General features: G+C 37.6%; 1 protein-coding gene across 1 annotated transcript; it reads right to left on the reverse strand.

The window, feature by feature from the left end:
* Positions 1-1,134: 1,134 nt before the first annotated feature.
* Positions 1,135-24,554, reverse strand: LOC140244278 (protein O-mannosyl-transferase TMTC4-like). The gene is made up of 15 exons (XM_072323925.1): positions 24,043-24,554; positions 21,998-22,220; positions 21,329-21,416; positions 20,065-20,180; positions 19,113-19,318; positions 18,524-18,605; positions 17,677-17,879; positions 12,745-12,925; positions 11,877-12,005; positions 11,205-11,284; positions 10,162-10,269; positions 9,120-9,261; positions 7,288-7,402; positions 1,947-2,059; positions 1,135-1,507 (listed from the first exon to the last, which is right to left on the reverse strand). The coding sequence occupies exons 1-15, from the start codon at positions 24,486-24,488 to the stop codon at positions 1,295-1,297; spliced, it is 2,445 nt and encodes an 814-aa protein (XP_072180026.1). The 5' UTR covers positions 24,489-24,554; the 3' UTR covers positions 1,135-1,294.
* Positions 24,555-27,171: the final 2,617 nt, after the last annotated feature.

Genomic DNA, 27,171 nt, shown 5'->3' on the forward strand with positions numbered 1-27,171 from the left:
GCATAAGTACACACATTTCTTGTAAGTACTTATTGATGTATACAACGATGATACATGTACATGTAGGCAATGCACACAAAGTTGGATGACCTATCTGTAGCGGCCACCTGTCTATAACGGCCACTTTTTTCGTCTCCCTTGGGTGGCCGCTACAGACCGGTTTGACTGTATGTACATGTACAAATATTTCTGTGCCACATGTAAACCTTCACAGCTAGACATACAAACCTCTTCCCCTCTACAAAAAAAAAATTTCCAGCTAATATTGTTTGCAAGTCATCATCATATTCCTAGTATCTTGCAGATCATAGTAAAAGCAAGAGCAAATCATCATTATTGAGAATGTAAAAGAAAATACTCACAAAAATTAATATTTCTACCGTTGGCATTTTTGTCTGCAGTGACAATTTCAGAGATATTCATAAATATTACATATTACTGTAAAACATGATATATTCGCGGCATGACATTTTCGCGAATTGCCACTGGCATTCAATACATAATAGTGTAGACAAGAACTTTCATGGACATTTGAATTTTGCGAATCTTGGCTCTCACGAAATCCGCGAAATTAAAATGCACATGAACATTCCTCGTTTTACAGTATATTTAGAGTCTTCTCACTACAGCAAACTGTTTGCACATCATGACCATTAATTAGCCAGTATTCACATCATGTCAATTATGGTAGTTTTTGCGGTTTTTTTAACAAAAAGTACTGTTTTAAACAACTGCTGGTTTTAAGTAGTATTCATGAAAATATTGCAAGTAATAAGGAATCAGCCGGTAATCAGAAACTTTCATCATTGATGCCACTGATTTAATGCTGGAATAGAAAACTTGGTGGGCTACACTGCATGGTGAAATATTTCTTCATCCATCAAGCAGGGTAAATACAAGGATTGCTGACATGGAAAATATGATCAGAAAGAGATAAATTAATACCATTCTGTCAGTCAAGATCTCGTCCTCCATCAATGACAACTATAATTCTTAGCTTGTCATATGGGTGACGTACATGTACAATAATGTAAAATATACATTGTGATTACTCTGGTGAAAGCACATGCTTGGCAAGTTGAAAAAACAAAAACAAACATAGAACAAGATGCTATTCTAACAAAGCTAATGCTGTTTACATTTTAGACCTTTCCTGTAACTAAACACAGAAACATTTCCAGTTATTTTCAGGTGCTTAGATATTCTTTTTTGTTCTGTAAGTAAGAACAGATTTCTACGACCAAATATTTTCAATGACACTGTAACTGATTGACCACAGCTGGATGACTTTAGCCTAAACTGTGCCCTTTTGGGCTAGGGTCCGCTCCAGTTTTTGCATGTTGGCCCTAGTGACCTCTGCCTTGGGGTCAAGGGTCAGGGACCTCTGGTAGCACTGGAGAGCTTCCTCAAGCTTACCCCATCGGTGGTACAGCACACCAAGATTACCGTGGTAACTAGCTGCATTCGGATTGAATCTGATCGCTTTCTGGAACATTTTTTCTGCTTCCTGTCAAAGAGAGAGAGAGAGAAAAAAAAAAAATTATGGGTTATTTCTCCTAATCACTACTATCAATGATATCTCTTTCACGCAAAACTTGTATAAAAAGCAAACTTTGATATTACCCTTAACATACGTCAGTAACAAGTCAAGACAATGTGCACTTTTTTCAAAAAGTAACATTTTGTGAAATTCTCTTTATATTTTCCTTATACTTTTATACTTGTGACATCATCAGCTGTAGTAGTCTTCTCATCCAACAGTGTCTGAGCAGACACTTCAAAAATTCATAACTTTTCAACGGATTGTGCGATTTTCCTTAAACTCTCACTGATGTGTTCTACTAATACTGCTGCATTCACTCAATCCACACGTATATGAAGGTGGACTTGTCCTTTAAGTGCCTCGGCACATAAAGGGTTAATTAAGAGAACTGATGGAGGAGTACCTCAAACTGTTCCAGTTTCCCTAGGACGTTCCCCATGGAGTAGAAAATGGAGGGCTCCTCTGGCAAGAACTTCAGAGCTTCCTGTCCCACAGCTACAGCCGTGTTATAGTGACCTTTAGTTTGGCAAAACATTTCAGAATGTTGAAATTCACATTTCTCTCTTCAATTAGCAAAGTTTCGTTTATTTCTGTCTCATTCTGTGCAGGTTTGATGAATTTAAGTTCATCTCATATTTTTCCAACATTAGATATGCAGTGAAATTCAGAGCTACATTGCCAATTTGAGAATGACATGACAACTTTCATAAAGTGAATGGAATCAAACTTTTTGGTAGCTGCATACAGAGCTAATTGAGAACCAGTGTACAGTGAATAAGTAGGAAAGAGGAATTTTGAATTGCTTTCATGAATAGGAAAGGGCATTTCTGTCGTCACTTTAAACAATGATGCAATGAAACAGTCTAGACCTCTCATGTGGAAAGGCAAGAAAATGTGAGTTTTGTCTGCCATTGTCTATCAGTGAAATGTAAAGTGACGAAAACAAAAGTAATATATTCAGTGTCAGAGGGTCAGCATTGATAGTTTACGTTAAAAAAGTAACTGCAGTATTTAGGATCAGAGAAGGGGGGGGGGGGCTGAGAAGAAGGAAGGATGAAGGCAAGAATACATGAAAAACTACAAAAAGACACAATATACCTTCTCTAAATATACCTATAATTGATACCCAACATTCATGTCATACAACTGTTTGGCACACATATAATATCTTACACAGAAACTTTACCAGGTATTGAAAGTGACTTTGATATCAGGAAGTCAACTGATTAGAGCAGTAATAAGCAGTGTTCTTTGAAATAGAGCTAAAAGATGGTGAAACTACAAGACAGAATGAAATGTAACATTTGTTCATGAAATAGTAATTGATCTTGATTACTATGCAACTCAGGCAAGCTAATGATGTCATCACCTCACCATTCTCCAACTAGTTTGATTTGTGCATACAAAATTGTTCTTTTTGTAGACAATTCAACAAATGTGATGAATTTTGCAGAGGTCAAAGTTCATTTCCAGACTGAAATACAGTTGAACCTCTATTATCCGGCCTCCCTTTATCCGGATCTCTCTATTATCCGGAAGCAATCTCGCCGTGATTTTTTTAATCTTTTTTTTTAATAATTACGGGAGGAAACACACATGAATTACACATACTTGATACATTTCTTAATGATTATTTAGGTAAATCATCCCAAGAATTTATAAAAGAAAATGATTTCCGCTTGCAAACACGAACCTCTATTTTGGGGTCTGTTACTGAGTGTAACAATGAAAAGGTCGCAGTATACACATTACTACATGTGGTACTACAATGGGCTACATCAGTACATGTGTATGTGTATGTACCATAGAGCTCTATTATACGGTATGTACATGTATAAAGCATTGAGTCTCCCGTATCCGGCCAAATCCCTTATCCGGATGAGCCCCGGTCCCGACTTGTCCGGATACGAGAGGTTCAACTGTACAGTGTATGAATACCGTGTGTTAATCACACAATCAAGCCAAGAACTGTCAAACGTCAAAACTTATTTTACTTTCAAAATATATTTTACCTAAATGCACTTTTGACTGCAGGTTCATTCTACTCTAGCAGTACACTACTGAAGGGCACTACAATGTCTTTGACTCAAATATTCATTTGCGTTCATTGTTTCATGCAGTGTTTTTATGTCATGTGTATTTCTGCAGGGCATCTTACCCAAATCATCATACAAGGTTATGGTGTTGAACCATGCCCTCGTGTGGTCAGATTTCTGTGAGGTCGCCCTCTCCCACGCCATCACGGCCCGCTCCCACTTCCTTGTTTGCATATACTGTTGTCATGACAACAAAATACTGAACATCTTCTCTACTCTGAGAGTAGAGCTTTATTTTTCAGATATAGTGGCAGGCAATCTTCATTTGGACTGTTTGTTACTCATTGTACTTGCATGAGTCTAGCATGCATCTAGGTTTAAAGACTGATGTTTCATTCGGGTGTGAAATGGTCTCACTCCATGCTATCAATTTGCAGGGATAGAACCTGGATATACTGGGTTGGTATAAGAAGCAATGATCAGTATGGAACAGGTTTAGTTTCTCAACACACAACAAATCTTGATGGAGTCCTCACACTGTTATTAGCATAAAAAGGCTGGGTTGTCATGTTACAGTCAAGAGTCATGGTATAGCTGTGACAAAAGAGGGAGCTATGTAAAAGTCCTCATGAAAGTCTGTCAAACGGGGCTATAGATTAATGTAAACAGTATTTCCTAACTGCAAATCATGAACTGAAGAAACCCAACAATACATTGCAAATCTTGATGATGCAGGAAGGTAAATGTGTCATTCAAGCAGTGAATGACTTTCAGGAACATTCTCCCTTCTTGACCCAATTTAACCCTTCTTGTGTTTGAGTGCCATTGCTGCCGATTGACAAAGAAAATCCCCATTGTACACACTGTCCAAATTCCCTCTCACAGAAAGGGGTAAGGGACTGCAGGTGGAACTACTTACAAAGGTCTATGTCTTAGAGTGCTATATTCCACGCAATTGAGCATTTTAAAACATGATTTTTAATTATTATTTTTTTTTTACTTAAAATGTATACATATCTGAGCAGCAAATTTGTCAGACTTGATGGAAGAGATAAAACAGATATACTGCTGGGAAAACTATGAGAGTACTACCCGATATTACATGTGGTTGTGGGGTTGTGGTGGTGGTGGGGAGGAGGGTAACCATTCATTAAGAATTCAGGTTACAAAGTTGAAAGCTGACAGATGAAAATTATGTGGGTCGCCCTTTACTCATACAGGGATGCCACTTAGAATGAAACAGAGTGCCCGAAATGTATCTACATGAAGCTACTTTGTACACAAAAGGACCTGAACATAGATACAGCCAGGACCCGATTTCAGGCTTTTGCCTGAAAACTTGCATGCCTGTTCATAGATAATTTGAATGTACTTTGTCTTGATTCTCAACTAGCAATGGAATAGCACTGTTCTGGGTAGAGACACACGCAACCATTTAGTGAAGTTTGTGGGTACAGTTCTACATGTATACTTCATGAAAATGTGCTTTTCACGTTCACATGGACTTTAAGCAGTTAAAGCAGGTTTAACCAGCAATATGTGCATCATGCAATGAAGTGAATAGTGCAATAAGTCATGCCATGCACAAAAACAATGCAATTTCATCATTAGGAAGCATCAAGACAAAATAACTAGACATTTGTGACCGGCGCCAACGGTTTCAGGCAAAAGTCGGAAATTTTGAAAATTCATTTTTTCATTGAATCACATTACCCATTTCCTAAGCTTTACATTGATATAAAACACTTGTATTCTCCGGTACTGTGAGTGGTCATATAAAGCGAAATATAACACACTTTTTGATTTGTTAGCCTGACCAAATTGCGAAAAACGGGCTTTGAAGATTCCCCTCATGCTCGAAGACAATGCCAGGCGGCGATGCGAGGTGAGAATCACCCATCTGTGCAATGATGCCAATCGAGATTAAGCTCCGCCTCTAGCAACCACAGCGGCTTCTGATTGGCTCACTGAGAGAGTCAAATTTCCCGGGCACCTTCCTCGGAACTCGGCGTATGGAACCGAATGCACAATGCGTTTCGCTCGGGTTTGTTTACCAGTACGTCTTTCAAGATAGCGGATACGATAATTACAAGCTGCTGATTACGTGTGCATGGTCACGTATTACTCAATGGCATCCACACGCTATGCCTGTGTGTATACGTCACAGGAGCGGGTAGCACATTCGTTTCCACATCTTTACAAATCACGTTTTCATAGTGCTTGATTTGTCTTGTAAATTTGATCATTGGGACCCTTTCGAAGGCAGAAGGATGAAAAGGGTCATGCTTTCTGTAGTTTCCTTTTTTTTTTTAAGCTGTACATGTGTTGCGTTGTGCGGTAAACAAGCAAGCAAGCAAAAACAAACAAACAAACAAACAAACACGACTTTACCTAGTTTGGTGCAATTTTGACGTTTACGACAGTGTATTATTTGAATACTGGTCATTTATGACCACTCCTTTTCTCTCTTCTGCTGTCTTTTTGAGTCAACCTGATGTCATAATTACTACACGCACAATATCAACAAGTCAGTTTCCGATCGTACGTTGCACGATTTGTGTGGCAATTTGCCACTCTGATACGCTTAAATCATGTTCCCTATCGTATACATTTTCACATTAAGTTAGTGCTGCCTAGTGTTGCTGTTAAACTTTTGTTTCACTAATTCCGTTGTCGAACATTGCGGTAAAAAAGCTCGGATAGAAAGCCAAACGAAGAGCTTAAAGACCGAGCGTACTGGTATCTATTGTAGCAACAACAATGGAGCATGCATGTGTAATTAGCGTGGACAAAATATTTCCAACACGCTGCGAGGCGTATCTCCGAAAGCCGAACTATGTAAATGCGTGCGACGCACTATCCAACCGCGCGCGAGATGCCGCGCCGTAGCAACACTAGTCTGGGCATAGTGGCGCGGCGTTCGAAAGAAGATCGAAACTGACGAGTGCGCTCCAACATAGGGAGTTTAAAATTCCATTTTCGGTAGGAAAAACTTAGTGTTATGCTGTGAAATTTAGTGTATATGTAGAAAACATATCAAAGATTCAAAATCTGCAAAAACCCAAAATCGACAAAAATAATGGTCAAAATGTTTGTACCCGGCCTAGGAGGGAATTTGCTTTTGCGACTTTTGCCTGAAACCGTTGTCGCGGGTCACATTTTGTTACGCTCAAACTACCACTAAGACATCACTCTACTATTAATAGTGGTATCCATTCGCTTTTTTACAAACAGTAAATATCACAACTAAAATGTTAACTGGTTGCAACTACAAACACAGCTTTACGAATGCTGAATAAATTTTACAAACAATTAAAGTAATTATCACAATCAAAATTTTACTTGGTTTCTACTGAAATACCTGCCAGTCTAGAATGTTATTGTGTTATAAACTAGTTGTCACAGTGAATAGTCTTGAAAAGCATAATTCAAAATCAAGTCAAGATTGATATAGTGATATTTTCATAAACTGTTGAATTTTACACTTCCCATCCAAATTCCATTTTTACTCCTACACTATTTAGAAAATAAAAATGAATGCATCTTAAATGGAGTCAAGTTATAAACTTTAACTCAAATTAACAACAAAAAAACAGCTGACACATTAGAAATACAATGTGTGCCATTCTTTTTTCTTCCAGCAAAGCAAAATCATCACAACAAAACGGCAAGATGTTCATAGAGAGAGTGTGACCAACTCTTTCTCACCTAGATTGTCAAGCAGTAGCAGTGCATTATTCCATGCTTCAGCGTGAGTGTTTAGCAGGGAGGTGGCATTAAGCCAAGCCGACAGGGCCTGGTCTGTCTGTCCTACCACTAGGTACTGTTTGTAAGGGTGAGTCAAGACAAGGGTTAGTCTTTCGACACTATGTTATTCAGAGCTAGGCTATACTTCGCTATACAAGAAATTAGTTTCTAATTCATAGAAGTTTGGGACTTGTCAGTGTCAGTCTTAGTGAACAAGGGATCATTATGTAAAATATACATGTTTTTGTTTTTATTTGAATATTTATTCTTCTTTTTTTTTTGGGGGGGGGATGTGTTTGTTTGGTTTCTAACCAGAAAAACCAGATAAAAGATGTATCAATTGACAGGATAAGAAAAAGAACTTTATTTTCTGTAGAACTTGATTATGAGACAAGTGAGTTACAAAGGTGACAGAAAAAAAAATCTGTCACTTTTGGGGGCATACAATTCTACTTTTCATATTGCATAGTGCTTTTATTTGAAAAAAAAAAATTGATGGTTACTACTAGAACTGAAACATATTTCTGCCTTTTGGCATGCATCTGATTTTGCGGACTGTTGCCAGTAACTTAAAATTGTTTCAAGCATTTTAACTAAACGAAACAGCAAAGTACATTCTTTCTAACTGATTAATTTATGCAAAGTAAATCATGGGATGGTTTTGTAAGCGTAAATCAGTTTTGGTAGTACGGTGCAAGAAGCAACTGTCTGTTAGAAGCGTTCAATAAGAGTTAGAAATGAAGCAATAAACATGGCAAAAATATCTTCATTCACAGTACACAAAATAATTGATAATTAGAACACTGAAATAACACACATTTGTAGACATTACCAAATTAAAGCATATCAAATCAATAGGAATAGCAAATCGTTGCTGGGGCGACAAGACCTCGTAACTACAAAATGTCAAATGTACAAGAGAGCCAAGAAATATGGCGGCCTAAGCACTATACCTTATGGGATAGCTTTTCCTTTGACATGCCGTGGGGACTTCATTTTTTGGGTAAGGCAATTAGGATTTGGACAGGACATCACTTAACTGTTCATCTCACCATTAATCCAAAAAGTAATTTTCACCAAAATTTGAGATACAAGGTCTTGTCACCCTAGCAACGAAATATGATCTAAAAATGAGAAATGAAATACTTTTCTGCATTTAAGTATTCTTACAAAGATATTTGTCTATCACATTTCTCACAAGCCAACATTTGTGTTCTTTCATAACAGAGCATTAAGGCATAAAGAAACATAAAGATGCAAATATCATAATTTCAGCTTCCACTCAATTTTTTAAAGTGTTTGTGTGCATGGGAGTGGGGGGGGGGGGGAATCCTCAATAAACCACCTATTTCTGTTACCCTGGTAACAGCTGTTTCAGTCCCAAAGACGTGACTTCTCCACCCACTACACAAAAGTCATGGCTACATTCCAGGCAGTACATTCTCACTTTATTTAGTCAGTCATTTATTGATATCAGCAATCAAATATCACTACCATAAGATAAATACAGTACACAAATATGATTTTTTAACCAATTGCGGTAAACTGTACAATTATGCAGAAAATATATTCACTCTGATAAACCCTGTTGTCTCTACTTAGAATGAAAAAAAGCAAAAACAAAAAGAAGGGGGAAGTGGCTACCACTATATAGATCAAGCCTGAATGTGTGTCTTGCAGTATTGTAAAGCACATGTAAAATAGCTTCGACAGAAATATTCAAAGATTTTTGTAAAGCTATAGAATATGTGGATGAAAACAAAAGATGAAATGTCATTTTCTGCCTAACTCACCAGGTTGCCAAGGTTAAAGTAGCAGTCTGGGTAGTGTTTCCTGTGACGTAGAGCTGTGAGGTAGCTCTCTTCAGCCTGGGCGTACTTTTGCAGAGCAACCTGAACAATGCCGAGATTCATCCAGGCAGCAGCAAACTTGGGTCTAGGGATCAATCATTTTTGTCACAGTTCAGTGTAGTTCTATTGTGGCAGGAAATACATTCTTAACAAATGCTATATCATTCACATCTTGAAAAACAATATTGCTACCAAAAAGCAATCTCCAGACAGCTACACAAGAATTAACTTCCATAAACTGACAAATAAAACTGAATGATTCATTTGAGTAGTCTAATTGATAGATCTGTGATACAGTCACAGCAGTCAACATATCATACACTACTTTAGAAGTATGAAACCAATCTAAGCAGTGAAGCTGTTCCTCACAATAAAGTTAAGTATGTGCTACTTTGAATAAGAAGTACGGTAATAATTACGAGATATACAACGAAATAAGGATGGTGCGAAGTCTGAAAACGGATATGAATTATAGTAGGCAACATCATGTGCCCCAGAAATTGTTACAGCGCACTATGACTAGTTCAGTTCAAAACACAACAGGAAGATGTTTCACACAAAACCAAACAAACAAACAAAAACAGTTCTATTTCAAGACACTTTCAGATTGCCAAACTTTGCCGGGGGATAACTGAGACCTTTGATTTTGTTTGTTTGTTTGTTTTTTCAAACCAATTGCTGAATTATATATCTAGTGCCTAATTTAATTTTTCAGTTTCAGGGTGACATTGTGAGATCAAATATGATAGTAAATGATTACTGAATAATGTACCAGCTGTTATTTTCATGTACAGATATTTTCATGAGATGTTGTTTTCGTGAGTGAACACAGAGACTATTATAAGTGCACTACTATCCTATCGTGTGGTGACGTTTTGGCGCATTAAATTCAAGGTCCAACAGTGATTCGCGAAATTAGCGAAAATTAAACTCTCGCGAAAATAACAGCTTATACAGTATAAAGTGGAAATGAGAGTGTAGATACCGGACAGTCACTGCCTGGGAGATTAAAGACTCTGCCTCCTCCGTCTGGTTCATCTCCCGGAGGAGGTTGCCCAAGTTGTTTAGGGCCTGGTCATATTCTGGATACAACCTGCAATCGAGATGTTCATTCATGGCAAAATCTATTGTTAGAGACTTTGTGGGTCACATTTGAACCAAGCCTCTAGCACGTTTTTTGATCAGTCCTACATCTAACCAAATCTAAATATATGAGAAGTTGTTTGCATGTGTACCAAAATTCAAGCTAAGAGGGCAAAACTTTGCTGGCATGAATAAAGTGTTGACCATACAATCGTAGCTCTGAATTTGATACACTCTTGAGTATCTTTACATCAACTTAAAAGCAAAATGAATTTAATTCTCTCCCCCCCCCCCCCCCATCTAAAAACAATGAGAGATATCATCAAAATTTAACCAAAAAAAAAAAAAATGATTCCTAGTAGCTTATATCAGACTTCCTAAATTGCATGGAATTTGACAATGAAGTATGCAGCAGCCAAGTTAAGTGTGTTTCACACTGTAAGCGCTAAGATACAGTGCATATACTAGTAGTGCATTTAGAAATCCATCACTACTCTCATTATATCTAAACTGGATGAAAGACAGGGAAGCATTAAAATAATGATATCGTAGTTGTAGCACAATAGACAAAACTCCACTGGTACAATTTGTAGTTTTCTATGACGTGTGTCTGTGGAGGGTTATCAGTCTGTCTGGTTTAGTGAGTCTTTTAAAGACATACTTGAGAGCTGTTTTGGCTCAGTGGACAAGATACCAGACTATCAATCATGAGGTCACTGGTTCAAGTCCCCTGGCTGCAGTGGTCATGAGCCTAGATAAGACTGGTCATCCTCATTGCCTAGTCCCTCAAGGAGGACTTAGAGCCAATGGTCCTGTGGTTGCTTTACAAAGCATTGCAAGCATTCACTGCTTTCCTAGCAATTCAAATTCAACATCTGCATTCCCTTGTACTCAGTGTGTCTGACAACATATCTGAAACATCATTTTTATTGCCATTTCTCATACCTTAATGCTTCCCTATAGGCAGAAATGGCTTCCAGTGGTCGACCCAGGTCAGTTGCACTTTTTCCTATGTTGTAGTGAACCTGAAAAGAAGAAGTGACTATGAAAGCCTTTTTGGACACATGATGAAGCAAAACTTGCATGCTTTTACTACCCCAAAAACATGCATTGTCAGAAAATTGCATGCATTTTCCTTGAGCAAGACAGCTGCACTCAAAGTACAGTCAGTATTCAGGATTCAGGATAAATAGCATTACAGCACATAACACATGATCCAATTTGCATCATCCTCCCTAGAAACTTTTGTGTTACAGTGACAAGGGCATACAACCCTAATATTCTATAACTGTCTTAACTGAGAGAATACATCTGAGAGAATACATCTTGAAAAGAATGAGTTTTATAAAATTGAATGTTGAGAGCACACAAAAGTGGATCTTCATTTGAGAAAAAATTAACAAAACAGCTGCCTGTTCTACCGGCATATGAGGGATCACTCTTTCCTAACATATTTTGTTAACAAGTTAAGAGTTGCTTTAATAATCAGACCAGCTACCTTTACTAATTTCATGACAGACTTAGGAATGGTCATTAAAGATACCAGGAATTTTGTTTTCTTAGGTAAGGATCATAACCAGATTTCACTTGGACCTTGCCATCCTCCTAGCCACTCACCTTGGCATTTAAAGGGCAAACCCTGAGCCCTGATTGGTACAGGCTGTCCTCCGTCAGCCATTCTTTGTTTCTATGGATACAGCGGGTCATGTGACAAGCTATCACCACCATCAGCATACCTTGAACAAACTGAATTTTGAACAAGAACAATCTGTCATTAACTTGGTGTGGATTAAAATACCCAAACATGTACATCCAGAAAAAAAGAAAAAAAAAACAACAACAACAACAAAAACAAGTTCTAAATTGAAAACAAAGGACTAAGTTTCTTATTAGATGCCAAAGTCTCTGTATTTTGGAATGTAAAACACAGTTTCATGTAAAGACCTGTGTGGCTTGTTACATTCCTGGGGAAATTGTATCTATTCAAAATTAGGGCATATTTGTATAATGCTTGGAGCAAATCATGGAATGATACCAAGAAGCCACACACTTTGGAGCACATGCTGTTTTCTATCTACTACTACCAGTAGGCATGAATCATCAGTCAAATCACAAAACTCCACTATACCTTAGATTTTGATACAGACTTCTAGCTGCTCTTACCAAAGGTAATAGCATTCCTCATCCTTTATAAGAAAACATGACTTTAAACTACAATCACGGCATTGGCTGGTTGTTATTCAGGGGAAATGGAAAAAAAAAATGCCTTTATTGGGGTATATAAAGAGGGTTCCGATCTACAATGTGAATGAAACAATGTGGTTCTGCTGTTGCATTTGCAGTACATGTACAGTACCCTCTGTTGTTAGTCCGTGGTGGCATTCAGAGCAATATACATGTTTTCAGATTTACCCATTTCCTTGGATGTAAATAAAATTACGGGTATATCAAGAACACATGGGCATAGAGTTCCTACATCACTCACTCTTTTCACACTGTTGGGCCTTGCAATGCACAGCTGCCTCATTCCCATGACAACCAGCAAGCAGAAACCCAGACTGGGAAGATAGAGGGCTCTCTCCGCCACCACGAAGCCAACACGAAAGAGGAGATTGGAGGCTGGGATGAATGGTATGATGAGAGCGGACATAGCCATGGTAAGAGCTCTTTAGGAAGAGAAGAATGAATGGAAGTAAGGAATGCATCAGTCCTGTATCTGAAATCAACCTCAACATTTCTCCTACATGATGTTCTGTCATTCCTGTCACATATCAATGTATGACATAATTAGGATAGGTTTTAAAGCAATAGACTGGTTTACCAACATATTCAGATCATAGCCATGCCTTTCTGACATTGGTTCTACTAGACAACTTAAAAATTTGCCCGAGGTTTGCCTCACGTGGCTACAACTAATGCATGTAAATTGATTCCAAGTATTCAAAAATACTTTTTGAGAAACAGGTCAATGGAATGGTTCATTATGTCAATATGGAAGAGACATCTTTAAATCTGAATAGGTTAGTAAACCAGTCCATTTCAGAACTAGATATATCGCTACGGCGACTGATATGCCTCCGCCATAATGCATGGTTCTCCTAATAGGTCTATAGTACAATGTCTTGACAATGTGTGATGACAGTTTCACACAATTGACAAAATATTAAAATGACAGGTTTGCCACAAATGTGCTGAATGTTCACTTTCCTAGAACTAGGTTCAATTGGATGAATGATTAAAATGTCAGAGTGCAGGTATTTGGGGAACTGATGATTTTTACTTGACTTTTGACCCTTTTATAAGTTTATGCATTGAGTAATTTTCAAGTTATTGAAAAAAAGTATAATTTCAGTATCAAATGGGAAAATAGCATTATCTAAACCTGGTCTTTGACCTTTGACCTCACAGTTCCAAAGAGAATCACTGTTAGGTTGAACATGCATAAATATGTAAGTTTCATGATGATACCTTGAGTTACTTTTGAGATATGGAGGAAAAAGTGCAATTCAGCACTTTCACTTGACTTTTGACCTTTTGACCTTTGACCTTTTGGCAAGAAACTTCCCACAGAATATATATTGGGTAATACATGCATACATCAAGTTAAAAAAAAACAAACCTTCAGGCATTGCATAAATATAAGGAAAGAAGTGATATTTTGAGGAGTTGACCTTGACCTTTGACCCCCTGACCTTTGACCCATGACCCCCAAATTCCCTAGATAATCACTGCCCATCGGTACAAGCATATATACTAAGTTCCATGAAGATACCTTGAACCATTTGCGTGATATGGAGAAAAACATGAAATTTCAATTTTTTTTCACAAAATAACCTGTGACCTTTGACCTTTAACCCTGTGACCCTAAAATCCACACAAAGTATTATCCCCCAAGGATATACCCTCATACCAAGTTTGATGTAAAACCACCACACGGTTCTTGAGATATCGACGAAAACAAAACGGGACGGACGTACGTACGTGCGTACGGACGGAGAGGACGGACGACCCGAAAACATAATGCCTCCGGCCACTTCGTTGTGGAGGCATAAAAAATATAAACTGTAAAAGCCCTTGTGCACTTAGATACTTCATGAATATTCACATTCATTTTAACAGTGATTTCTAAAGCAATGTTCCTAAATATGCAACAATCACGGTATTCATGAAAGCATACATTAAGCTTTATATCTGAAATTTGTATGAGGAATAGCTTGATAGTTACAAATTTTGCCAAATTCTTCACCAATGGCAACATGAACTAACACAACATGACATGAAAACTCGTCACATTGAGGACGAGTTAGGTGATACGCTTGTCATCAGATGACAGTCATCTGTGATCGACAAAGAAAAGAATGTGATATAGGCACCTTGAAGTTATATTGAGCGTGCATGCGAAACTGTTTTTGTATTACCACTCGGCCACGGGTCATCCCCGGAAATGGTAAGACAAAAAAACAAAAACAATGTATAGATATAACAGGGGGAAAGTCAATGCCCACTCAACTAACGTGGCCGTGTGAACATCTATTGCATTGCTAGACGGAAAAGCGGCCTTGTTACGACTGAGGTCGCTATGCCATTTCTGGCAACTTGGGAAAAATACGTCCCGCAGACATAAAACCTATAATCGGCTGGTTTTGATACCTTGCCTTTAATCACAATTTTCAGTGTAATGACGTCATCAAATTACAAAACAATGACATCGTCTTGAAAGACAATTGTTCAAAGTACAACACCTCCGTCGTCGTCATTACATACTATGATCGGTTTGACAAAGTCAACCTGCAAAATTTTGCTGCAGTTGAAGCAATGTGGTCTCCAACACACAAAAAAGAGGGATATGGCGTGTGTGTGTGTCTGTGTGTGTGTATAGGTGCGTTTATATACGAACGTGATTTCTACATGGACGAATATGTAATACAAAATTGAAGAAAAAAAAACAGTAAAATAGCTAAGTATTTTGTTTCGTGATCTTGTGGGGTTCGAACCCGCAACCTCACGTCTCTGAGACGTCGCCTTTAACCACTCGGCCATACGTCTCGACGAAGAATATGGGGAACGTTATGAACTTGAAAGACAGTTGTTCAATATATAACACATTTATCGTACGTTATCACTTTGCTATTGACATGACAATCTATCACACCAATGTGAGGCAGGTATTAGTACCTGTATGAAATTATTATGGGCATGGTTATCCCCCTAAAATTTCCTTATAATTGCCTTATTTTTACACACAGTTATGCTATCCCTTTAAACTCGTCACAGTTTAATTAGAATCATTAACATCATACATTAGTACCATATTCAGTTCCATAGCTGATCACGTTTGCTAATTAATTAAGATTAATTGTCTAGAATGTGTCATATGGCCAACCTGTATACACACGTATATACACACACACACAATGCTAAATGTATGTATCAAACATCTGTAACACAACTTTGAACTAACTGTAGGAATTATCGCTGCACTTATCATCCATACTTTTTATCACTATCTGAAACTCCACAAAAACCACTAATTGACAAATAATCATCAATACAGAAGACTAACTTAAAGGAACAATGCAAATACCTTTTTTTTTTACAATGTATAGCTTGTTACATGTATAAATCAGCACAAAGTAACCACGACTACATTGTGTTACTGAATTGATATGAACAAATTTCATTTTGGTACAATATACCATATCAGTCTGAAAAGCCCAGCCAGCAAAATTTTGCAGCAGTCGAAGTAATGCAGTCTCCAACGCAAAACAAAGGTATATTGTGTGAGTGTGTGCGTATAGGTGTGTTTACATGCAAACGTGATTTCTACATGGACGAAGGTGTAGTACTCCATTGAAGAAAAAAAAGTAAAAAAAAAAAAATTATTTTCTTTCGTGCTCTTGTGAGGATCGAACCCGTACGTGTGCAACCTCACATTTCTGAGACGACGCCTCTAACCACTCGGCCATACGTCTCGACGAGAAAATTAGAGGAACGTAATCTTATGTACGTGAAAGATGAATCAGAAATCGTTTCGTCCGCATTCCATTCTCATTTTCAGTTTTAAATTGCAAAATTGTCAACCTCATGAGGAGATTTCAAAGAATAAAATCCATGATTACTGCAGCTTATTGTCACAGCTACAACATACTTAAGTTTCAGAGGAAATGAAGCAAAATCAGCTGAGATAAAGGTGCTTAAACGTTGTCAAGTCAATGCATGGTTTCTAAAAAAATCACCTTCCATAGACATAACACGTAAACTTGTCCGATTTTAGGTCTTTACCTTTAAACACAATTTAAAGCATGATGACGTCATCAAATTTCAAAACTATGACATGGACTTGAAAGGCAAATGTTCAAAGTACAACATATCTGAATTTGGGATAATATTGAGCTTAAACAACAGAGATACGAGCAAATGAATGTCAGAAACAGTACCTCAAAAAAATCAATTCCACTTTTTTTATTTAAAATGACGATATGATGACGTCATCGCGTTTTCCTGGCAATATTGATACTTGGAATGTTATTTACAATTCATATACTTTTGTAATATGCAATAGAAATATAGGGTCAACGGACGATTTAAAGAGCTATGGCGAAATAAACAAAGACATGTTTTTTCACTATATTTGCAGAAAGACGCGCACGCGGAATTTCAACTTTGACGCCAGTGCATTCCTTTGTTATAGGTCGAAATCGATCGGAAATCAATGGATATTGTTACTCAAAGTATCAGGAATCCAAATCAGTCAAAAATATTGCATTTTCATGTTGCTTACGGGCTCTGCGCGCGAAATTGCGCGGATGGACGCGCACGCGAGAAAATGTTTGAAACGCTTAAAATTGTCTGAAACTTCGAGATTTCCCATTGGGAAGTCGTTTTGAGCCTTTTAAAATTTTGACGCGCGCTTACGCGCGCGTAATGATGACCTGTGTAACTAGCGATAAAAAGTAAGATAGAGCGTGACCTGAACTTCATGTCCACCGAAAATGATACAGAAATGACATCTAGTTATGAAGTTATGATCGATCATGTGACAAGGTCCGAAATTCACAAAATGGCGCCTAGATGACGTCATAGATATGTTACTGTCATGAAAACCTTATTGTGGCTAGATTTTGTCATGAAACATGTTGACTGAAAATGTCATGTTATTTCGTAATGTCATTCTTGAGATATTGACGACACAAAATTGTCCAGAAAGAAAGAAGAATAAAAAAAAATAAAGAGAGATTTTGACAATCACAATAGGTGATACGCTGATAGCGTATCACCTAATTACCAGAGGCAGCTGCCCTGAAATGGCACACTTTACTGTATAGTGAAACTAAGAATAATTTTAGATATACTACTGTGCATGCACTTGACCAAATAAACAGGCATTCATTAATTGCAAAGTACCAATAAAAGTTACCTTCTCTCCAGTGGATCTGTCCAGCTGAAGCAGCTATATGTTAGACAGCCTATGACAAGCCAGAAAACAATGGGAACTACCATTCTGTAGTCAAGGGGTGTCTGGATGAGAGGGACACAACCCATGGACCAATCAAAGCACAGCCACCATGGGTTCAGTAAGAGCCAAACATTCAGTGCGTAGATGTAGCTGTAGTTGATCACCTGTTGGAAATAGATGTACAGTCATTTTACTAAATTAAATATGCTACCTCTTTCTCAGAATGTGTTTTTTGGGCTCAATGTGACTTGTAATGATGTCTGGGTCTCTAAGTAATACAATGATGTGAATTACTAGACAAACTTCTAACTCAATGCACTTAACGTTTTATCCCATCTTCTTCTATTGTCCTGTGTACTGTTTTTTTAGTACCGGTACTTGGTCTCGGCAAATATAATTTTCTGTTAAAGTGTACTATGCATATACTGGTCTGGTGTTTCTATGCTACTGATGAACAGACGTAAAGGCACACTGTTATTGGAAATTAATGTCAACAAATTTCATGGCAGGGGAACTTTGGTGGTTGCCTGTGATCGATGTGCAGGTCTAAAAATGGCAGGTATCACACTACAAAAATGTCTTCAGCTACATCACAACTAATGGAAATCCGGGCCTATGTACACAATTCCAGACAGCTAAGTTCATGATTTCTAGTTTGTTGCATACAGATACAAAATGAAATGGTTAAATCATAGACAAATATCCTAATCAGGCTAAAACATGTCAGTGGCTTCTATAGACAACTGCTATTGACAATCTTTTCAAATCTGTAAAAAGTCTTTACAAATATAGTGCTGGTCCTACATACCCTGACCCAAAGGCTGTCGGCAAATGAAGCTGGATTGTCTACTGGTTGAAAGGACGGAACACCATCACCCATAATGGACAATCTAATGAAGGGTAAAGACATATGTACAGTCAACTACAACAGAATATCTCTTGAATACCTCCATCATAAAGGTTATTCCTCAGAAACAAATTGCTTGCTCAGGCCTTTTAACAACTAGAACAGTCACCAGGTAATCACAGGTAATTTTAATCAATGAATGCACCAATCTATTGTCATAAATACAATATGTAGAACCCAAACTGAGGGATCCAAGCACATCATTCTAAATGAAGTCATATCATCATAGACTGAAAAGGAATTCACTATTAGACAAATCATGCTTTAAAAAGATTTAAAAAGTTATATCTCTGACACACATATACATAATTATGATATCAAAGCACTGCTACACTATCATCATTAGCAGAAGGAAAGAGGACCCATAGGATGCAGGTTAATTCTAAAATGAACACATTGCTGAATGTTCATGTATGCTGAAGGACAGAGGATGGAATGGTTAACAGAGCTACGCTAACTGAGGAAAATTTGTCAGTCGTCTACACCTCACCTGAATACAAGAAGGATGATCATTGAAACTAGTACTGTGAGTTGTCGGCCTGCCAGTCTTCGAAGCCATTGCAGGTCTCTGGCAGAGATGAGGCGGTGAATGGACGGCATCAAGCCGTGGCGCTGGCAGCTTTCCCACATTGCAAGGCACGCTGGTACAGGATGGATGTGGCAGTTGATGATGACATCATACACGAAACATACACCCTGTAGATACAGATTGAGTGAGATTCTTTATATTTTCTGAGGGATTAGGTTTTTTCAGTGGATCAGGTGGTTGACATACTAATATACCTACATAAAATGCAATAGCTTTTGAACATTTGCAGTACATCACATCAATACGGGGGAAAAAAATCATATTGACATTTCGTGCAAATGGCAGCGCAAGATTAGATTAGAAAAATCTACGAGCAAAATGTTTATTTTCATCTCTCACTGTCTGTCTGTTTGTTTGTCTGTCTGTTTGTCTCTCTCTCTCTCTCTCTCTTGTGCATTTTATAGAGTGTTTTTCCAAGAAACAAGACAGCAATGCAGTTTGCTATGAAGAGCAAATACTTTACATGAAAGAAATAAAAATCAGTGTGTTGTGGTTGATGAGAGATGAATCTTGACTTGTAGTTTATGTCAATGTAGACTGAAATACACAAGCATTTATGTATACTGTCAATAAAAAAAAAACACAACTGCCACTAATGAATACATACTAGGTACATGTAATTTTTCCTTCAGGAGTGTCCTCCCAATCCCCTTCGAAACAAAGAAAAAAATTCACAAACCACTGGCAAAATATGGGTGGGAATGTCATCTCCTCCATAAAATTGTCCAGAATCAATGACTCTTTTGAAATCATACATTTAATGCTTATAACATTATGATCCAGGCTGGCACAAATCAGAAGTTTGGCAGTTTTACGAAGCATGTACACAAACATAGAATTCAAATCAACTTACAAGGACAGTGATGCCAGGCTCTTTACACAGCATAGACACAGCACACATAGACATGCTCACAAGGAGTCCCGCAGATGAGAATAAAGCCGAATGGCTTGAACTAAGGCCAGCTGCATCTGCTTGATTATCAAGCAAGCATGAAACTCCATATGTAATGATTGCATACAGTTATAGATGGTGTCACAAAGTTCACAAAGAATATATAATCATGGCTATCACATTTTGAATATTTCCACAATTGCATGGTACAGGCATGGTTCTTTTCTGTGCATGTATAAAGAATATACATGTTTGCAAGGTGCGTGTGAGTTTATGTGAGCATATGCATGAAACGGAGTGTTCAAAACTCTCTTCAGCTGATGATGTGACAAATTTTACTGCTGACATCAAAACTTTCAGCATTTTTTGTTGTTTTGTTAAATAAAGAAACATGTTCAAGCAACACAAAATGTAAGCTAAAAAACAGAGGAATAGGCATGGTAACATGTAAACATTTATTTTTTTAAATCTGTTTGAAATGAAAAAAAAAAAAAAAACCAACTAAAATCCCTGGAATGAGAAATGATATGAAATACTCTAAACACACAAATTAAGAGCCTCACATGAGATTCTTTCCTTAAGAGCAAGTTGAACAAATCATTAAAATGAAAGTGATAAATGATCATTATTACATTGAGCAAAAGTGGCTAGATACACAGAAACTTACAAAGCCTCTTTTAATGATAACAACTCAAGTTATAGACATCTTAGCATAGCTGTAAAAGTCATGTGACCACAGCCATATTGGTCAGGTGACCATGAGATGTATCATGCATCATTTTCTTCATTCATTTGTTCATTATACACTATCTGTTTCGATTTTTTTGAGTCTTGTCATAGGCTTGACACAAAATCCACAAGGTTCCTGTAGGCAAGTTTTTATGGTACTATCATAATAAACTTCATCAACACAAAAGGAGATAATGTCCATGAAAAGAAACATATACTTGACAATGGTTATTTGTGACGCACTGTGTACATGATGACTTCTCACAAATTTCTTGAAAAAAAAAAAAGTGTCCCACAGCCAGCCTCAGCTTAGATTATATGAAAGCACTGAAACATCAGCCACCAATGAGTGAAATTTGTGAAAGAACCAAACAAAAATCTTCAGAAAAGAGAAATTGATGCTTCTTTCATCAGGCTTGTGTCCACTGGGTCAGAATAAAAGATGATGATGACATGAAATAGAAACAAATAAAGAAGTTCATTGTCGCTAACTTACCATTTTTGCACACTTTCACATATGCCAGGAAAGACAGGAAGAAGAATAAAGCACACAAGATATCAGCCCTCCCCACAACACCTGATACCTACATGTATGTTTGTAGAAGGGTTAAAGACAAAACAAAGTGTGAATTTGTATACTTTACAACATTTACAGCCAAAATCTAGCAGACTTTATGACATGTTTTCATCAGTTTTTTACTACATCTTCTACTTCAATTGAAACTGCTACTCATTTATATTTTCGCGCTTGATTTTATTTTCTCCAATTCTGAATGAACCTTCGTCACTTACTATTCTGTTGATGAGAGCACTTTGTATTATAACTGAATATCTCTCAAAACATTTGCATGCTACTTTTTTCTTGCAATAGATTAGTGTAATGTAAAATGAAACATCTATGATTACATCCAGCTGAGAAGGAATCTATGGGCAAACTAAGCAACTTTCCACTTCATCTCAGAACCTTATATATATTTTTTAAGTAATTATATCTTTTCCATAGCTTAAACAGAGGCAGTAGACATGCTGCCAGGACTAATCAAAGTCAATTCTATATTTCATAAACAAAAGGGAAATATGAAGATCACAAATCGCATTAAATACTTTCATACACAGCACAGAAACAAAAATATTCTTGAAAGAGAACTGTGTTTCTGCAACTTACATTTTCAGTGTGAATGGGATGGACAGCAAAAAGAATTGCACACAGAAGACTAGATTTGGGTGCTGCCAGGCACAACAGATCCTCCCTTTTTCCAGCACCCTTCTCTCTGGCAAGCAGTGCTGACACTACTGGGAGCACTAGCACACTAACTAAAGCATGGAGGAGGATGTTCACCACATGGAAGCCCCATGGGTAGAGACCTCCAGCAAGATAATAATTCAACCTGCAAAAGAGAGTGCCAGATGATGTGGCATTTATGAGGCACATATCAAAGTATAAGATAAAACAACAACAAATGTGGCATCATATTTTTGAGTTGAAGATCTAGAATTAATCTGAGGTTCCCTATGACACAAATTAACCAAACAATATTGTAGGTAACCCAAAGAGCACTGTGATTTGGGTTTTGTTTCAGAATTCATCTTACACTTTATAAATGTCAAAACTGTTAACTCAGGAGCCCTGCAACACCCAGCCCCCCCCCCCCCTTCTTAAAAAAGAATGATTCTTCCTGCATCCATGTAAAGAGTATTTGCTGACAGGAACTACAACTTTTTTTCTTTTTTTTTAACAGCATTATGCATCTAAGCAGTAATGAGAGTAAGACTGGTAGTGCTCACCAACTTGGTGAAGCCAATGTTAACTCAAAAGCAAACTATTTTTTTTGTTTTTTTGTTTTCCAAATCATCAAATGCCCTCTTCCAGTTAATCACCTTTCCATGCTGTACTTACAAACTTCAGTCACATTTAGGTTCATTTTTCATTCATAATAACCTCAAAGATTTGTTTTCCTTTAATTTTCTGTTCATCTGGGCAGCTCATAAAAACCAAACCTGCCGCATGATTAATCACTTTCACGTTACCACACAGCGTCAAGCACTAGGCAAATACAGTGGACCAATAATTCTTAATTTCTGGAATCAAACTTTAACTTTGCTGCCTCTAAGCGAGGTTTGGACAATGGTATACTACAGCACACATATCCCCACCATATTGCACTGATCACTAAATAAAGGGATAAAAAAGGGAAATCAAGTAAAAGTTACTTTAATTGCTTTTCTTTCACTGTTTCCTATGCAAATTGTCACAGCTTAAAATCCAGCAAAGATATACTAGCTCTCTGAGAGATTATACCATAGTTAAAACATTTTTTTTTTTTTTTTTAAAAGACATCAGATATAACAGCTGGCAATGTATTTAATCAAAATTTTGACTCAAATCTTCTGTCACATGGCATGCGACGTATTGCAGTCGATAAAGATATTTCAATTCCAGACTAAATTTGTAATTGGTTTAGATCAGTTTAATGTCTCACTGAAATTAAAAAAAAAAAAATCTTCAATTCACTCATTATTCACAATAATTCAGTGTTCCCACACATAATACAAAACTGTCACTACGAATGGGGAGTACCATAACCGTTCTAACTTGATACCAAAAATAACATTAACTCACCGTAGATAGGAAAACAAATACACAGATTTCAACAAGTCTCTGAATGTTTGGTCAGGATACACATTCTGTGTGTCCTCTACAAATCCATAAGAAGACTATGGATGACATTATGCATTGCTAAAATAGACAGATTTGCTCTACATGTCATTCAATTAAAAAAAAAAAAAAATGTTAGTGATGCAATGTATGTTTATGATGGATATTGTTATTATGCCAAATAGATAAAAATCAGTTGACTTTTCTCCATAATGAATGTTGCAGCATGCCCTGCTGTAATCTATCTTCCCATCATCTTGTGAATTCATCAAAGCCACAAGACCAAAATTATTGAAGACAATATTATAAAAAAGGGCATGACAAAAATAAAGCATTCTAGACTTCAAAAAGGAAAATTGTGATCGCATCAAAAGAACAAAAACTCCATAATGATTTAATTAAATCTAATGACTTTGCTTGCTCTTTTCTCTATTTCTGGATTATTACTTTTATCCGTTGCAAGAATTGCTATTGTTACAAGTATAGGATAAAGTGACTGAAGCTCTTGGCAAAAGCCAATTCTATGACAGTACACGCAGTAAAATTGTCTGTACCTGAATGACAGAACAGTGACTGGACGATACGATTTATGGCTTTCCTCTGACGAAATTGGGTCACCCCAGAAATCATGATGGAACAAATCGGTCCACGGACTTTGTGGTCTCAAGTCTTTGTTTTTTACAATGGCTTCCAGGTCATCAAACACAAAATCTCCATGGCAACCGTTCCAGTATGATGCTATTGCCAGTCCGGCGACGAGCAGTGATGATACGACTGGCGACAGTCGTGGAACAGGAACGCCATCATCAAAATCAGCGATGCCAGCTGACCGCAGCTGGTTGGAGTTGGCATCACAGACCAGAGTTTTCTTGTCTTCAGATTTCTTCTCACTATCAAGCAGACACTTAGTGCGATTGCCCTTCACAATACCGCGATGGCCCGTGGTGCTTCTGTGTTTTGAACGTGGTCCAAAACTGTTGCTGCCCTCACAACTACTCATGATGGCAATGGAGAACAGGATAATACCACATTCCAACATGAAGACTTCTCAGAAACAGAGTGTTCCATCGACATATTGACCTCTCCTGGATGTCAAAAAGGATATCAGATTGAATATTTAGTGAGGACAGGTTTTTGAACATCACCAAGACATTAAAGGGACTGTACAGTACTGGTTGAGGTGGGGATTCATGTTTTGAACATTCCTAAGTGAGATAATGAAAAGCCTCTCATGAAATATGAAAGAGCATGTAATCTTAAAGTGAAAACTAAGTTCTGGTAAGGGCTTGAGAACCCGTCTGGCACCATTTCATATTTGCTTGCAATATATCGAAAGAGTCTACAAAGAAACTTACCTGGCTGACGCGGTTTGCCGGAATGATGAGTCGTTTTGGAGTATTTTGAGAAAAATAATAAAAGTCGGTAAACCGACTTTTATTTCAGAAGGCTCCAGACTAACTCGGTCTCAGGGAAAACTCGACCCTATTTCAGACAATTTACACACAGTTCGTGATCGCCATGTTCATCAGTACTCTATAATACTACGGGCACCGGCCAAACGAGGCCTTACTGAGCAGACAGGAAAGTGCGTGCTAATCCTGTACAAAACAAATGGACAGCGCGCGGTCCTCAAGCCTACTAGCAAAGACGCTTTATAATACGCACATCACCTCAGTTGCTGAGATGCGCGGTCTTTGAAGTTTTTGTTGTTGTTTATCAATTGTCTTTGATTGTTTTTAGAGGTGCTTGAGAGGCGCACACTAATTTTGCATGCGCGCCAAAGAGGTTTTTGATGCGCGTGTTGTAACAACTCGGACCATTACTGCGAGTAGCCAGAACGCTACAATGTAGTTTATACAGGCCGCTCCCGTATGCATAGTACTGTACAATCCAGAGGGAAAACCAGTACTTGCAGTAGCAGTACAACTCATCCCGCCGTCAAGCAAAGCGAGGCCGAGTTATCCCCGAGTCCGAGTCTAGCCTGACCCCGTTCGGGTAAGTTCCGAGACTGAATGTTTTTGGTTAATATATCCCATTTTCGTCGTTACCCATCGAATATCTTGTTATTACAGCGTTATTCCGCACATTTCCTAGGCATACGTTCACATTTTGGAGCAAAATTTGACAACTTTTGCAGGCATACCAGAACTTTGTTTGGGCTTTAAGCAGGATTCAAGGTTTATTTGATGAAAATTGGTTTTCAAATGGCTGAGATATCCAAAAAAGTGCTAATAATAAAAGGCGACATGCCACAACTTTATTAGGATCTCTTTGTTTCACCTTTTTTTGGATATCTCAGCCATTTCAAAACCGATTTTCATCGAATAAACTTTTGATACCTCTTAGAACTGCATGCTCTTTAACATCTCATAGAGTGGTTTCTGAATATCTCGCAAAACGTTAAAAGCTAAATCCTCACCTCGACCAGAACTGTACACACCCTTTAAAAATTGCTACAAAATTACAGCATCAGCTCCTACCTGTAGAGGATATGTACAAACAGCCATGTTAATTTGCAATTTGCAAATAATCACCTTTAAACAGACCTGCAACTGCCTCCCCTCCCCCCCCCTAAAAAAAAGAAAACATTCTAAGACAATGGGACAATCTTTAAATTGTATGTAATCCTACTGACACAATGCAAGAGACTAAAGGTGAAAATGTAGTACTAGTATCCATACAAAGCTTATAATCTACAAACATATCACAGTGGTAACTAATGTATACTCACCCCTTGGATCATGTCAAACTTCAAGTTGCAGTTCTTTGGTTTCAAACTGTTGATAGACTGCCAAGGAAATCTACTATCCCTATCACTACCTACACTTCATGCAAATCACAGATGTGATGTCAGAGCTGGTATGTATCAATCACTTAATGCTGGAACCTCACCATTCGCAACGGAGCATAGATGCTGGAAAACTTGGATGAACATTTCCCCAAATGGCAGTTTTATGCAGCAAGTCAAATTCTCTGGCACCTAGGCTGTCCTGAAGACAAACAGGATGATGGGAGGTATTGCATCAATCATCAGGGCATCTAGCTTTCAACCTTGAACAAAAAACAAAACAAAAAAATCAAAGAAAAACAAGTTGGCTTATCAACAAATTACAGTGAGACAATGTGTTCCCAGGTCTCATCACTCATTGTCTATCCCCCTATCGCTGGCAGTGTGCAAACACAAACCTGTCCACAGCCCAGCCACCACCATCAGCACCAAGTGGGTGAGCAAACATGTGGCTGGGATTTGTTGACAATGTTATCAGTCGTGTTCACAGACTCTCCAGTCCGTCACTAACGACCATACTCATAACCACTAGCGCTCCTCCCCCCCCCCCCCCATTTCCTTACAGGATTAAAACTGAAACTGAAATTGAAACTGATTAAATCACTCAAAATCATTAAAGAAATTAGGCTAACTCACATTGATTTTTAAGTGTACCGTAATAATTAAATACATAACCCCTGAAGGCATCAGTTTGTCAGAAACATGTTCCACAAAAACCACATGTTCAAAATGGAGTAATTTTAAGGTCCTGTAGGATTACAAAAAACTATATATATATATTCTTTTGCATCTTTCCGAGTATAATGTAAATTATTTATTATGATTTTGATAGTCATTCATACCCAATCACCCATGGTTTCCTTTTATAAGAGTGTGAATATAAACATTGTTTTAT

The sequence above is a fragment of the Diadema setosum genome, chromosome 21 (assembly GCF_964275005.1).
Source record: "Diadema setosum chromosome 21, eeDiaSeto1, whole genome shotgun sequence".
NCBI classification, from domain to species: domain Eukaryota; kingdom Metazoa; phylum Echinodermata; class Echinoidea; order Diadematoida; family Diadematidae; genus Diadema; species Diadema setosum.